Here is a 14,260-nt window from a genome sequence, read left to right as displayed (position 1 = left end):
GCTAACTCTACAAATTAAGCAACCATTCTTTGGAATAGAAGTGGTTTGAAGAAGATGGTCTGAAGTGACTTGAGGTCGGACTCTACTGTCACTTTCTCCTAAACAGGTGTTGGTTTTAACACTCTCGAACAAAGATAAGAACCAGGCACTTTTCTTGATTTGTATGTAGTGTTGTTCTATTTAAATTAATGATCTGAGTGCAAAAGCAGCTGGGTGTCCTTGCAGCATGATGGTTGATTCAAAGTCTGTTTTGCTGATATCATATTGCTGGATGACCTTGTTGCTGGCATCACGACACATCTTGTTCACGACTGCTTGTTCACAAACCTAAAAAGTAATTGAAAGACCTTCAGTTCTGTAGGTTGCTGCATCTCTGTTACATCTCTCATCTAACTGGTTCGGGGCACAGTTTGTTACTGTCAGCTTATGACCGAAATATGTGACTTCAGTTACAGTTAATTTTTGGTCAGCTCCAGGTTCAGAGGTTGAACTCTCTTTAGCAGTCATACTAAATTTTGATTCTGGTTTGGTGTTTGCTTCTGCTATTGTGTCACCACACAGACCAGCAGATCATCCACAAACATTTTCACTCCTGGAAGATCAATAGCTATCTCATGGTGCCTATGTTGATAAACTTCTGAAACAGTAGAAATGCCACACACAACCTCCTGTACTTCTTAAATCTTGCCCAGAACTTAGTACACTGCTGCTTTCATCCAACTGCACTTGTCAGTATCTGCCTTTCATATCTAGGTTAGAAAAATTCTTTGCCTTGGCAAATTGTGGCAGAATTTCTTGTATGGGGTAGTCAGATCTCTTCAAAGTTTTCCTCAGGTCCTTTGAATCTATGCACTGTCTCAGCGTTTCCGGATTTTTTCACAACTGCCATGCTGAAATCTAATGTGCATGTGTTGTCACACCTCTGAACAGGACTATCTTTTAAAGCTGGTCTATTGTGTCCTTCAGACTGGCCCTGAAGCAGCTAGAAATCTCCTCAGAAAATGTTTACTTGGTTTCACTTGCTCATAAACTTCGAGACGATATTCACCAGGAAGACACGGGAAAATACCTTTGTAAGATATTAGGATGTGTTTAGCAATCAATAGCTTAGCAGACATGGGGAGAATGTGCCAACTCCACACAGTCAGTTGCCTGAGGCAGGAATTAACCCTGGGTCCCTGGAGCTGTAAGGCAGCAGTGTTAATCACTGGGCCACTGTGCCACCCCAATAAAGCTAGTAAAATTGACATGAACTTGTCAGGCCACTGTAAGAGCCCAACTAGTTCACAAATATCCTTCAGTGAATTCTTCTGACTTTACCTGGACTGGGACATAAATGATTTCATGAAGCCCTGCACAGTTATACATAGAGCAAGTGTTCTTTCCTGTTGATGCCTGAACAACTTCCATCTCCAGAGCACACAGAGCACTCTGTGCTGTGAGTGCAGGATAATTATTAATAAGAAGACTTTCAGTATTGTAGTTGTGAACCTCTGAATGTGACATTACTACACAAGTGAAAATCTCACTCACATTTCCCATTATTTCATTGGTATATTAATACCATAAACATTAGGATTAAAACTTTATCTTTTCATGTTATCCTGCAGACCAGCAATTTATCTGAATTTATGAGGCCTGATTGTTAAAAGAGCAGTTGATGTTTACAACGTACCGAACCTGAAACGCAGACTTAGAACTTTGAGTGCGCTGAAGTATTTCATCACTGATATTCAGGAAAGGAATAAACTGCAGCGCTTTTTAACCAAGCTTGGATATGGACGCAAGTACACGAAAACTACATTTAAAACGTGAAGTCGGATTAATCAGTGCTGTTTGTTTGATTGTTGGGACAATGATTGGCTCAGGCATCTACATGTCCCCAGAATGGGTGTTACAGTATATTGGGAGTCCTGGAGCTAGCCTTGTGGTATGGACAGTCTGCGGATTGGTCTGCACAATAGCTGCTCTTGCATATGTAGAACTTGGCAGTGCCATAAAAGAATCTGGTGGAGAGTACATATATATCCTGAAAAAGTTTGGTCCTATTCCTGCCTTTCTGTTCTCTTGGACCTCAGTGTTTATAGCTAGACCTGCTGGAATTGCAGCAATGTCTTTGAGCCTAGCGCAGTATATTGCAGCTCCATTTTATGATGCATGCTTACCCCCGTCTTTTGTGGTTAAATGCACAGCAGCTGCGAGCATCTTATTACTCGGTATTATAAATGGTCTTAATGTAAAACTGGCAACCCGCATTCAAAACATTTTCACTTTTGCTAAGCTACTGTCTCTACTTATCATTGTCATTGGAGGGATAGTGTTGCTGTTCAAAGGACACATGCGCAGTTTTCAGAATGCCTTTCAAGGAACAATGGCAGGATTTGGCTCAATGGGAATTGCATTCCAACAAGGAATGTGGTCCTATGGTGGATGGAATAATTTAAATTATGTGACTGAAGAAATCAGACGCCCTGAGGTAGGTGCAAAACAGTTTTTTTTAGTTAAAACTAGATGATTTACAAATCAATACTTTGCCATGTACTAATGACCATTAGCAGCATAATACACCGACTCCTGCCTCCAGCTTATGTTCAGCAGTTAATGTGGTACCTCCAGTGTATAAATTCTTGGAAGTAATTTGATGCAACTGTGTTTTGTAATTCTAATTGAGTTGCTGCAGAAATCATTCTGTGCCTGTATTTCAGTTAAGCCACTTTGGACAGGTTCTTTCCACTAAAAAGGCTAAGAACATTGAACGGATTTTGAAAGTATTGGGAAAGTTTTACATTTTAGATTTAGGTTTTTATTGTCACATGTACTCAAAGTACAGACATACAGAAGTACAGTGAAAAGTGTCTAATGTTGCCGCACACGGCACTATCTAAGGTACAAAGGTACCCAGGTACAAAAATCTTAGGTACAAAGTAGTAAAAGAAACAAAGTTTAAAAGGTCAAGTATTACTCTCATAGAATAATTAGAAAATAAAGCAGTAAAGGTAATAGTCCTTCTTAACATAAACTAGAAAAATAAAGGAATAAAGTTAAAAGTTCCACAGTCTTTGAGTCCACAACTTATCTTGCTCTCTGAGAGACCTCAGCTGCCTGTTTTCACCACTGCCGCAGATACCAGGGAGACCTCCCTCACTCAGAGATAGTAGGAACTGCAGATGCTGGAGTCTGCAATAACACAGTGTGGAGCTGGATGAACACAGCAGGCAAGGCAGCATCAGAGGAGCAGGAAAGCTGACGTTTCGGGTCTGGACTCTCTTCCTGCATCAGGCCACGATGCCATCGCTCCTACTGAAGCTGCCACCTCCCCAATCCCTCTCCAGCTCCCCTCGAGACATGCCCGGACAGGATCCACTTGCAAACCGAGCTACCTCCTCACCGGGCCGGGATACTGCCTCACCGGGCCGAGATACCGCCTCACCGGGCCGAGATACTGCCTCACCGGGTCGAGATACTGCCTCACCGGGTCGAGATACCGCCGCACCGGGCCGAGATACCGCCTCACCGGGCCGAGATACCGCCTCACCAGGCCGAGATACTGCCTCACCAGGCCGAGATACTGCCTCACCGGGTCAAGATACTGCCTCACCGGGGCCAGATACCGCCTCACCGGGCTGAGATGCCGCCTCACCGGGCCGAGATACCACCTCACTGGGGCGAGATACCGCCTCAACGAGTCGAGATACTGCCTCACCGGAGCGAGATACTGCCTCACCGGGTCGAGATACCGCCTCACCGGGGCGAAATGCCACCTAACTGGGGCGAGAGACCGCCTCACCGGGCCGAGATACCACCTAACCGGGCCGAGAGACCGCCTCACCGGGCCGAGATACAGACTCACCGGGCCGAGATACCGCCTCACCGGGTCAAGATACTGCCTCACCGGGCCGAGATACCGCCTCACCGGGCCGGGATACTGCCTCACCGGGGCAAGATACCGCCTCACCGGGCGGGGATACTGCCTCACCGGGGTGAGATACTGATTCACCAGGCCGAGATACCGACTCACTGGGGCAAGATACCGACTCACCGGGTCGAGATACCGCCTCACCGGGGCGAGATACCGACTCACCGGGTCGAGATACCGTCTCACCGGGCCGAGATACTGACTCACCGGGCGAGATACCGACTCACCGGGCCGGGATACCGGCTCAGCGGGCCGAGATACTGCCTCACCGGGGCAAGTTACCGCCTCACCGGTCCGAGATACCGCCTCAACAGGCCGAGATACCGCCTCACCGGGCCGAGATACTGCCTCACCGGGCCTAGATACCGCCTCACCAGGTCGAGAGACCAGGCTGACAGAATGAAGAGAGGAAATACCAAGAGGAAAAAGGAGAGAGAAAGAGGCAAGAAAGAGACAGAGGGAGTTGACAAACTATGGCTGAAGCATCCTGCTCTGCCACCATCTTAGTAGTGAATAGACACTACGGGACTATGGCTGGGATTCTGTGGACTAAATGTCGGAGTCAGCTATTACCAACCTCACCCACCGCGCCCCCCCAAAAATGGCAGATAGGTCACCTGGAATTTCCTGTTAGGAAAGACTCACTTTTCTTGCCTGTTGGGAAGGTAAATAATCAGGCCAGTGGCAACTCAAGGAGATGTTAATTTACCTTCTTTCCCAGAACTCAGTTGCAGAGGTGGGAGGAAGGGATGAATATCTCCACAGGAACAACCCTCCCAGTTATTTGCCCTTCCACCTATTTTCCACATCCCCTCTGAGGGATGTGGGTGAAAACTAATGCAGGTCATTGAAGAGGGAAGAACAGTCTGATAGAGTGTTAAAAACCAGAAGAAGTGTCGTACTGATTCCCCGATATCAGGATGGACATGTTAAATTATTCCAGAGGTGGGCAGGGAGGCAGGATGGCATTGTCATTTTAATTATTTTGGATAAAATGAATACTCATTAAACCACAACTGTTAGTGATTGAGCACAATCTTTGTGGTTTGAGTTGGAAGTGCATCGGGCCTTCACTTTCATGACTGGTTAAAGCTGGTAATGAATTGAAAAGTCAGTCCCTGAGGTGGAACATGAGTCAGCTGGCATTGTTCTGAGATTTCTTTTAGAAGGAGAAAGAAAGCTGAGAAGCAACACCGGTAAGATCGATAGTAGTGAGGCTGTGAGTCACTACGGGGAGTTTAAGGTACAATGAAAGGAAGAGTTGAGTGAACTCCATGGTGACCAGGGTGGGCCAGATTCTACCACAGTAACAAAGAGGAAGTTAGTGAACAAATCAAAAATGATCTCATTGACAGAATAGGTTCAAGGGGCTGAATATATTCAAATTGTTTCTATTCAATGAAACAACTTAAAACACCATGTACAATAAGCAGCTTCAGTAGCTTCATTAATAGAAATATATAGCTGCAGCTGGTACCTTTGTCTGTCATGGTTGGGGATTCTGTGGTCATTTTAAATTCACAAAAACTATTTAATCATCTGTGATTTCAGTATGTATTTTGGTCAAAGGCTTGTTTAAAATGAGTAGGTTCCTCCAAACCCCCAACCAATAGCACATTTGCCCACAAAGCATTCAGGAAGCACCTTGGTTTTGACAATTTTCCAATGTGAGGTTTTTCAGGAAGATACAGCCCAAACCTTCTCACATTCCATCACTTAATCCGAACTATCACATCCTTTCTCCTCCAGCACTCCAACACCACCACCACCCCATAATTGCATAAATGCTGCCCCCTCCACTTCAGCTCTGACGAAGAGTCATCTAGACTCAAAACATTAGCTTGCTCTCTCTTCATGGATGCTGCCTGACCCGCTGCGATCTCTAACATTTTTTGTTTCCAGTGCAGATTCCAGCATCTGAAGTAATTTGTTCCTACAGTCCAAAGACGTGCAGGTTAGGTGGATTGACCATGCTAAATTCTTCGGAGGATCAGTGTGTTTTTGATGAGCCAAATGGCCTGCTTCCACACTGTAAGGATTCTGTGATTCTATGATTCTATACCAAGGAGAATTTTAAGCCCAGGAAAGAGATGTTTGGAGTCAGGTTGAAAGTGAAAATTGATGTATCAGCTGGCTCTAATGCGCCCTCTTCTGGATATAACACAAGTGTCTGTGTTCATTGAGATTGGTGGGTTAGTAATTGATACAAATTTTAAAATCCTAATAACACCGCAGTGATTGCATTTTCAATTGATTTAAAAAGCATTTCAAATTTAATGTATCTGGTACTGATTTTCCAGGGCCCAGGGAACTTTCTGGTGAAAAAGAAACTAGTTATATTGCGATGTTTAAAGTTCAAATTGTCTTATCTCAGTAAAACCTTGGTGTTTGCAGCTGCTTTGCCAATTCCCTCTGACAAACATTTTGCAGAGTGTTCTTGTCAGCTTTGGGGCTTCTGAGAAGTTTGGTGCTTTCAAACTGACACCAGCAAGAGGCAAACTGCTCCAGAAACTTTCAACAGGATATCAGACAAAGCAGCCAGTCTCCACGCCCAGCAGCTGTGATGTGCTGTGGTGGGATCAGCAGATGTGCAAGGTGGGGTGGGGGCATAAGAGCAGAGAGAAGATTCAGAGGCTCTACTCGTATGACCTATCTAACGACCAGTGTCTCCATCAGCTGAGATTGACATATCTGTAGCCTCTTTCATTAAGACTGCCCCTTTCTGTATGTGGCCAGGTCTTGCTCACTGCTGTCAACCATTGTGACGACTATATTTATTTCCCACTGGCTCATCCAAGTGTGGCTGTGGAGGCATGTTGTGGATTTCTCAGTGGATTATCTACCAATGCGAGAAATGGGTGATTGATGAATTATTTGCTGGGGATGAGAATTACTAATGTCTCTGTTTATGAAGTCCAAGGAGCCAGACACTTTGCTATATTTGCCACCTTCAAAGATCGATACACATGCACCTCCAAAACCCTTCTGTTCCCACTCACTCTATAGAACTGTGTCATTAAGTCTCTGTTGCTGCTCTCTATCTCTTTTGTTAAACTACATCACCTCACACTTGTCTATATTAAATTCCACCTGCCGCTGATCTCCTATTCTACTTGACTGTGTCTTGTTGTCATTCAGTATCATCTTCACTGTTACCTATATCTCCAACTTTTGTAACCGGCAAATTTGGAAATGGTAATTTGCGTTACAATATCTAAACTTAATACATGTACATACAATTCTAATATACATATATCTATCTCTACATATATAGAACAATGGAAGTATTTTTCTGTGACCTCATTGTGTTGGGAGCACAGTGAGTGCCTGGTGGTAGACTCTTGTTGGAGGGTCATTAACATTTGAGCCCATCCTGTAACCGCATACCAACCTCAGGATCATTGTGGAAGAGCTGCCTCTCTGCATGGTGGTTTGACAGCAGTGCCCATTTTCAATTTCGAGTGTGTTAAAAATGCTGGGAGGGATCCTCGATGTTGAGGTTTTCCCCTCTCTCTCCCTTACCTGTGCTGTTAGACTGCTGCACCCTCCGTGCTGAGGGCCTCTGTTTCTCCTCCGGCTTTAAAAGCCCACCTGCCATTGGACGGCTAGTGCCCTCTCTGGACAATGATTGGACAATTCTGGCAAAAGTCAATGTTGGCTTACAGCGTCTGCTATGGTGCGGGGGCAGGAGCCTCATATAATCTGTACATCAGGGGGCCCTCAACCAAAACAGAAAATCATATTTATAATCTCTACAACACACCTTTTACTGCAACTCCAACCTGCATGCAACCTGCCTTTCTCTTGATATTGGAGCCTTGAAGTTAACCAGGCAGCAACTGAGGCACATATACACTTTTCTACTGTTTCTGTGTGTGATATTGGGATCTAGGAATAAAACGATAAAGATTCCTTCTAATCTGGACCAGATCTGCATACTTAATGCATGTGTCTGCCTTTAATTTACTGAAAGGCAAATCAAATTAACATTATCTGAAATTCTTTTGGTTCAATTCAGCAACATACAGCATTTAATACGATGAAGATCATTTGGTGCTGTTTGTCTGGCGCTATGTATGTTCTGTACACCACCGTAAATCAATTCTCTGCTCCTACTGGAAAAGGACATCTTCTCTAATGCAAATAGTGAGGAGGTTCCTGAATGCAGGTCAGTTCTTAGATTACAACCATTCATTGCCCCAGTAAGATTCCAGACCCCACTGCAAATGTGTTACCATCTGGTTAGGAACGAGTAACTTTTTATTGAAGTACACAGTGTGAGATCCTAGGTACCCACTAAGTGAAAAATGCCTTGAATCATCAACCAGAAACCCTGCTGTAAAAGTTAGACTATATAATATCTATAATTGCATTGTAACATCCATAATTAACCTGAAGTAAATAAAGACAACAGAAAAACTGGGGCCAAACTCTCCATAGAACACATCAACTGAAAGACAGATTCTTCAGCAAACCTCCAGATACTAGTAACACTGTGGATCATTAGATCTCATTGATCTTTATAAGTTATTTCAATTTCTTTTTTAAAGATCTAGTTTTGGAACTTATCAAAAAAAAGGTTCCGTCACAAACTACCACCATGACCTACTTCACTCTCTTTTCCTGGAATTGTGCTCCTCTGGATTCTTGAAGCTGTATTCCAGCACCTATTCGCAGGCACAGACAGCTTAGTCATGTTGGTACTACCCCTACGTATCTGAGTTTGAATCTTGCTTCACTGCATAAAGCATACACTGACCTGGACGCCCTTCACCCTTGTTATCAGCAACACTAAACAATGATCGGAAGAGAACTTCTTCCAAGCCCCTCACGCCCACCCCTCAGTTCTTTCCTGAGCACAAACCCTAACACTAACTGTACCTCCTGCCTTGCTGGACTTCCTCTGTGTCCTTTTTGCTGTGTCTTCTCCCACTCCTAAACACGTGACTGATTAGCAGTCCAAAGGCAGCAATTGTCTCCTCTACCTTCATGCAAATGCCAAATAATTGTCTATTCAGATCTCTTGAATTGTTCCGAGTGATCTCTTAAGAACTTTGCAACAAGGCCCATTCTCATTCCTAGGCAGTATTGAATGTAACTAATATTTTGGAACAGTCAAATATAACACCCATTTGAAACTGCCTGCTTCCTAAATGTTTGACAATATTCACAGATTGCTGGTTTGCACAACCCAGGAATAGAACATAGAACATAGAACATTATAGCGCAGTACAGGCCCTTCGGTCCTCGATGTTGCGCCGACCTGTGAAACCAATCTGAAGCCCATCCAACCTAAACTATTCCATTATCATCTATATGTTTATCCAATGACCATTTAAATGCCCTTAAAGTGGGCGAGTCTACTATTTTTGCAGGCAGGGCATTCCACGCCCTTACTACTCTCTGAGTAAAGAACCTACCTCTGACATCTGTCCTATATCTATCACCCCTCAATTTAAAGCTATGTCCCCTCGTGCCAGCCATCACTATCCGAGGAAAAAGGCTCCCACTGTCCACCCTATCTAATCCTCTGATCATCTTGTATGTCTCTATCAAGTCACCTTTTAACCTTCTTCTCTCTAACGAAAACAGCCTCAAGACCCTCAGCCTTTCCTCATAAGACCTTCCCTCCATACCAGGCAACATCCTGGTAAATCTCCTTTGCACCCTTTCCAATGCTTCCACATCCTTCCTATAATGCGGTGACCAGAACTGTACGCAATACTCCAAGTGCGGCCGCACCAGAGTTTTGTACAGCTGCAACATGACCTCATGGCTCCGAAACGCAATCCTTCTACCAATAAAACCTAACATACTGTACGCCTTCTTAACAACGCTATCAACCTGGGTGGCAACTTTCAGTGATCTATGGACATGGACACCGAGATCTTTCTGCTCATCCACACTACCAAGAATCTTACCATTAGCCCAGTACTCTGTATTCCTGTTATTCCTTCCAAAGTGAATCACCTCACACTTTTCCGCATTAAACTCCATTTGCCACCTCTCAGCCCAGCTCTGCAGCTTATCTATGTCCCTCTGTAACCTGCAACATCCTTCAGCACTATCCACAACTCCACCAACTTTGGTGTCATCCGCAAATTTACTAACCCATCCTTCTACGCCCTCATCCAGGTCATTTATAAAAATGACAAACAGCAGTGGCCCCAAAACAGATCCTTGAGGTACACCACTAGTAACGGAACTCCAGGATGAACATTTCCCATCAACCACCACCCTCTGTCTTCTTACAGCTAGCCAATTTCTGATCCAAACCGCTAAATCACCCTCAATCCCATGCCTCCGTATTTTCTGCAATAGCCTACCATGGGGAACCTTATCAAACGCTTTACTGAAATCCATATACACCACATCAACCGCTTTACCCTCATCCACCTGTTTGGTCACCTTCTCAAAGAACTCAATAAGGTTTGTGAGGCACGACCTACCCTTCACAAAACCGTGTTGACTATCCCTAATCAAATTATTCCTTTCCAGATGATTATAAATCCTATCTCTTATAATCCTTTCCAACACTTTACCCACAACCGAAGTAAGGCTCACTGGTCTATAATTACCAGGGTTGTCTCTACTCCCCTTCTTGAACAAGGGGACAACATTTGCTAGTCTCCAGTCTTCTGGCACTATTCCTGAAGACAATGACGACATAAAGATCAAAGCCAAAGGCTCTGCAATCTCCTCTCTAGCTTCCCAGAGAATCCTAGGATAAATCCCATCCGGCCCAGGGGACTTATCTATTTTCACACCTTCCAGAATTGCTAACACCTCCTCCTTATGAACCTCAATCCCGTCTAGTCTAATAGACTGTATCTCAGTATTCTCCTCGACTACATTGTCTTTTTCCTGTGTGAATACTGACGAAAAATATTCATTTAGCACTCTCCTATCTCTTCGGACTCCACGCACAATTTCCCACTACTGTCCTTGATCGGCCCCAATCTTACTCTCATCATTCTTTTATTCCTGACATACCTATAGAAAGCTTTAGGGTTTTCCTTGATCCTACCTGCTAAAGAATTCTCATGTCCCCTCCTGGCTCTTCTTAGCTCTCTCTTTAGGTCCTTCCTGGCTAACTTGTAACTCTCAAGCGCCCTAACTGAGCCTTCACACCTCATCTCTACATAAGCCTCCTTCTTCCTCTTGACAAGAGATTCAACTTCTTTAGTAAACCACGGTTCCCTCGCTCGACCACTTCCTCCCTGCCTGACAGGTACATACTTCTCAAGGACACGCAGTAGCTGTTCCTTGAACAAGCTCCACATTTCAATTGTGCCCAGCCCCTGCAGTTTCCTTCTCCATCCTATGCATCCTAAATCTTGCCTCATCGCCTCATAATTGCCTTTCCCCCAGCTATAACTCTTGCCCTGCATCATATACCAATCCCTTTCCATCACTAAAGTAAACGTAACCGAATTGTGGTCACTATCACCAAAGTGCTCACCTACCTCCAAATCTAACACCTGGCCTGGTTCATTACCCAGTACCAAATCCAATGTGGCCTCGCCTCTTGTTGGCCTATCTACATACTGTGTCAGGAAACCCTCCTGCACACATTGGACAAAAACTGACCCATCTGAAGTACTCGAACTATAGCGTTTCCAGTCAATATTTGGAAAGTTAAAGTCCCCCATAACAACTACCCTGTTACTTTCGCTCCTATCCAGAATCACCTTTGCAATCTTTTCCTCTACATCTCTGGAACTTTTCGGAGGCCTATAGAAAACTCCCAACAGGGTGACCTCTCCTTTCCTGGTTCTAACCTCAGCCCATACTACCTCAGTAGACGAGTTGTCATCAAATGTCCTTTCTGCCACCGTAATACTGTCCTTGACTAACAATGCCACACCTCCCCCTCTTTTACCACCTTCCCTGATCTTACTGAAACATCTAAACCCCGGAACCTGCAACAACCATTCCTGTCCCTGCTCTATCCATGTCTCCGAAATGGCCACAACATCGAAGTCCCAGGTACCAATCCATGCTGCAAGTTCACCCACCTTATTCCGGATGCTCCTGGCGTTGAAGTAGACACACTTCAAACCACCTTCCTGCCTGCCGGTACACTCCTGCGACCTTGAAACCTTATTCATGACCTCACTACTCTCAACCTCCTGTACACTGGAGCTACAATTCAGGTTCCCACCCCCCTGTTGTTGAATGGTGATAGTTTCTGGGCCAACATGAAGAAAGTGTGGCTGGCTCCAAGAATCCACATCGCATTCTTTGTTTTACATTGGGATGTTTTCCAACCTTAACAGTGCTATAAGTTTTTGTTGTTATTAAATTCTCCCAGCAGATGCAGGGTTTGCAGCAGCGTTACTTCTAATTTTCTTATCTGCTGTGTGGGACTCCAAGGCCCGTGTGTGGCAGCGAATATCAGAAGTGGAAGTCAATGCCACAATTGGTGTGCTGAGGCAGATCACTGTACATGGAACATTGACTTGGCCATAAAGCTTAGCGCGATGCGAGGTGACTTGATAGAGGTGTACAAGATGATGAGAGGTATAGATAGAGTGGATAGTCAGAGACTTTTTCCCAGGGCGGAAATGACTATTACAAGGGGACATAATTTTAAGATGATTGGAGGAAGGTATAGGGGAGATGTCAGAGGTAGGTCCTTCACACAGAGAATGGTGGGCGTGTGGAATGTGCTGCCAGCAGTGGTAGTGGAGTCAGGTACTTTAGAGACTTTTAAGCGATTCTTGGATAGGCACATGGATGATAGTAAAATGTAGGGTATGCAGGGTAGATTGACTTCAGAGTAGGATAATAGGTCAGCATAACATCATGGGCCGAAGGGCCTGTATTGTTCTATGTTCTATATTCTTAAAGAGTCCTGTCAGACTAACTTTCTGCAGTTTATTGAAGAGGCAACGAAGAGGGCTGATATGGGGAAGGCGATTGATGTGGTTCCTATGAACTTCCAGAGGCATTTGACACAGTACCACACTATGGACATGAGGAGAGAGTGATAGGTCATGGAATAAAATGGACTGCAGCAACATGGATACAAAATGGGCTGATGGGTAGGAAACAAAGTATAATAGTTAATGGATATTTTTTGGGCTGGAAGAATTTTTTGTAGTGGAGTTCCCCAGTAGTCAATATGGAGACCCTTATTTATTTATATAGATCTTCGTGTGTAGGAGACAATTTCAAAGTTTGTGGATGTAAAATCTTGTGAGAATTGCAAACTATGATGAGCACAGGAGCAGCTAGGTGGGACTAGTTTAGTTTGGGATAATGTTTGGCATGGACTGGTTGGACCGAAGGGTCTGTTTCTGTGCTGTATGACTTTATGACTATGACAGTGCGGAACTCCAAAATGATATTGACACATTGGTGGGGTAGGTGGGTAGGCGGTAGATGAAGTTCAACGCAGAGAAGTGAGGTGATATGCTTTGATATAAAAACAATGGCAAGACAATATTAAACAAAGGTTACTATTTTAAAAGGTGCGTAGGAGCAGATAGATATATGTATGTGCATAGAACATAAAACATAGAACAGTACAGCACAGTACAGGCCCTTCGGCCCACGATGTTGTGCCAAACTTTTACCCTCAACCTAAGGTCTATTTAACCTCCACCCCTACCTTATACTATCATCCATATGTCTATCTAATAGCTGCTTAAATGTCCCTAATGAGGCCGACTCCACTATCCTCTCCGGCAATGCATTCCACGCCCCTACCACTCTCTGAGTAAAAAACCTACCTCTGACATCTCCCCTATATCTATCTCCACTCACTTTAAAACTATGCCCCCTCATAATAGCTACCTCCACCCTAGGAAAAAGTCTCTGGCTGTCCACTCTATCTATACCTCTGATCATTTTGTACACTTCTATCAAAGTCACCTCTCATCCTTTGTCGTTCTAAAGAGAAAAGCCCTAGATCTCTCAAACTTTCGTCGTAAGACCTTCCCGCCATTCCAGGAAAATCCTGGTAAATCTCCTCAGCACCTTTCCCAATGCTTCTACATCTTTCCTGTAATGAGGTGACCAGAACTGGACACAATACTCCAGATGTGGCCGAAACAGGCTTTTGTATAGCTGGAGCATAACTTCACAGCTCTTGAACTCAATCCCTCTATTTATGAAAGCTAACACACCATACGCCTTCTTAACAACTCTATCTACCTGGGTGGCAGCTTTCAGGGAACTGTGGACATGAACCCCAAGATCCCTCTACTCCTTCACGCTGCCAAGAATCTTTCCGTTAACCCTGTATTCTGCTTTCAAATTTGTCCTTCCAAAATGAATCACCTCACACTTTTCAGGGTTAAACTCCATCTGCCACTTCCCAGCCCAGCTCTGCATCCT

General features: G+C 44.4%; 1 protein-coding gene across 1 annotated transcript in view; it reads left to right on the top strand.

The window, feature by feature from the left end:
* The first annotated feature begins 1,777 nt into the window (after nucleotides 1–1,777).
* The window catches only part of zmp:0000001267 (b(0,+)-type amino acid transporter 1), a 37,460-nt gene continuing 24,977 nt past the window's right edge, over nucleotides 1,778–14,260 (top strand). Inside the window, 1 exon segment of the mRNA XM_020522899.2 lies at nucleotides 1,778–2,476. Within this exon segment, the coding sequence (XP_020378488.1) occupies nucleotides 1,778–2,476 (699 nt within the window).

The sequence above is a fragment of the Rhincodon typus genome, chromosome 5, assembly GCF_021869965.1.
Source record: "Rhincodon typus isolate 14 chromosome 5, sRhiTyp1.1, whole genome shotgun sequence".
Taxonomy (NCBI): domain Eukaryota; kingdom Metazoa; phylum Chordata; class Chondrichthyes; order Orectolobiformes; family Rhincodontidae; genus Rhincodon; species Rhincodon typus.
This window is presented reverse-complemented; position numbering and strand designations above follow the sequence as displayed.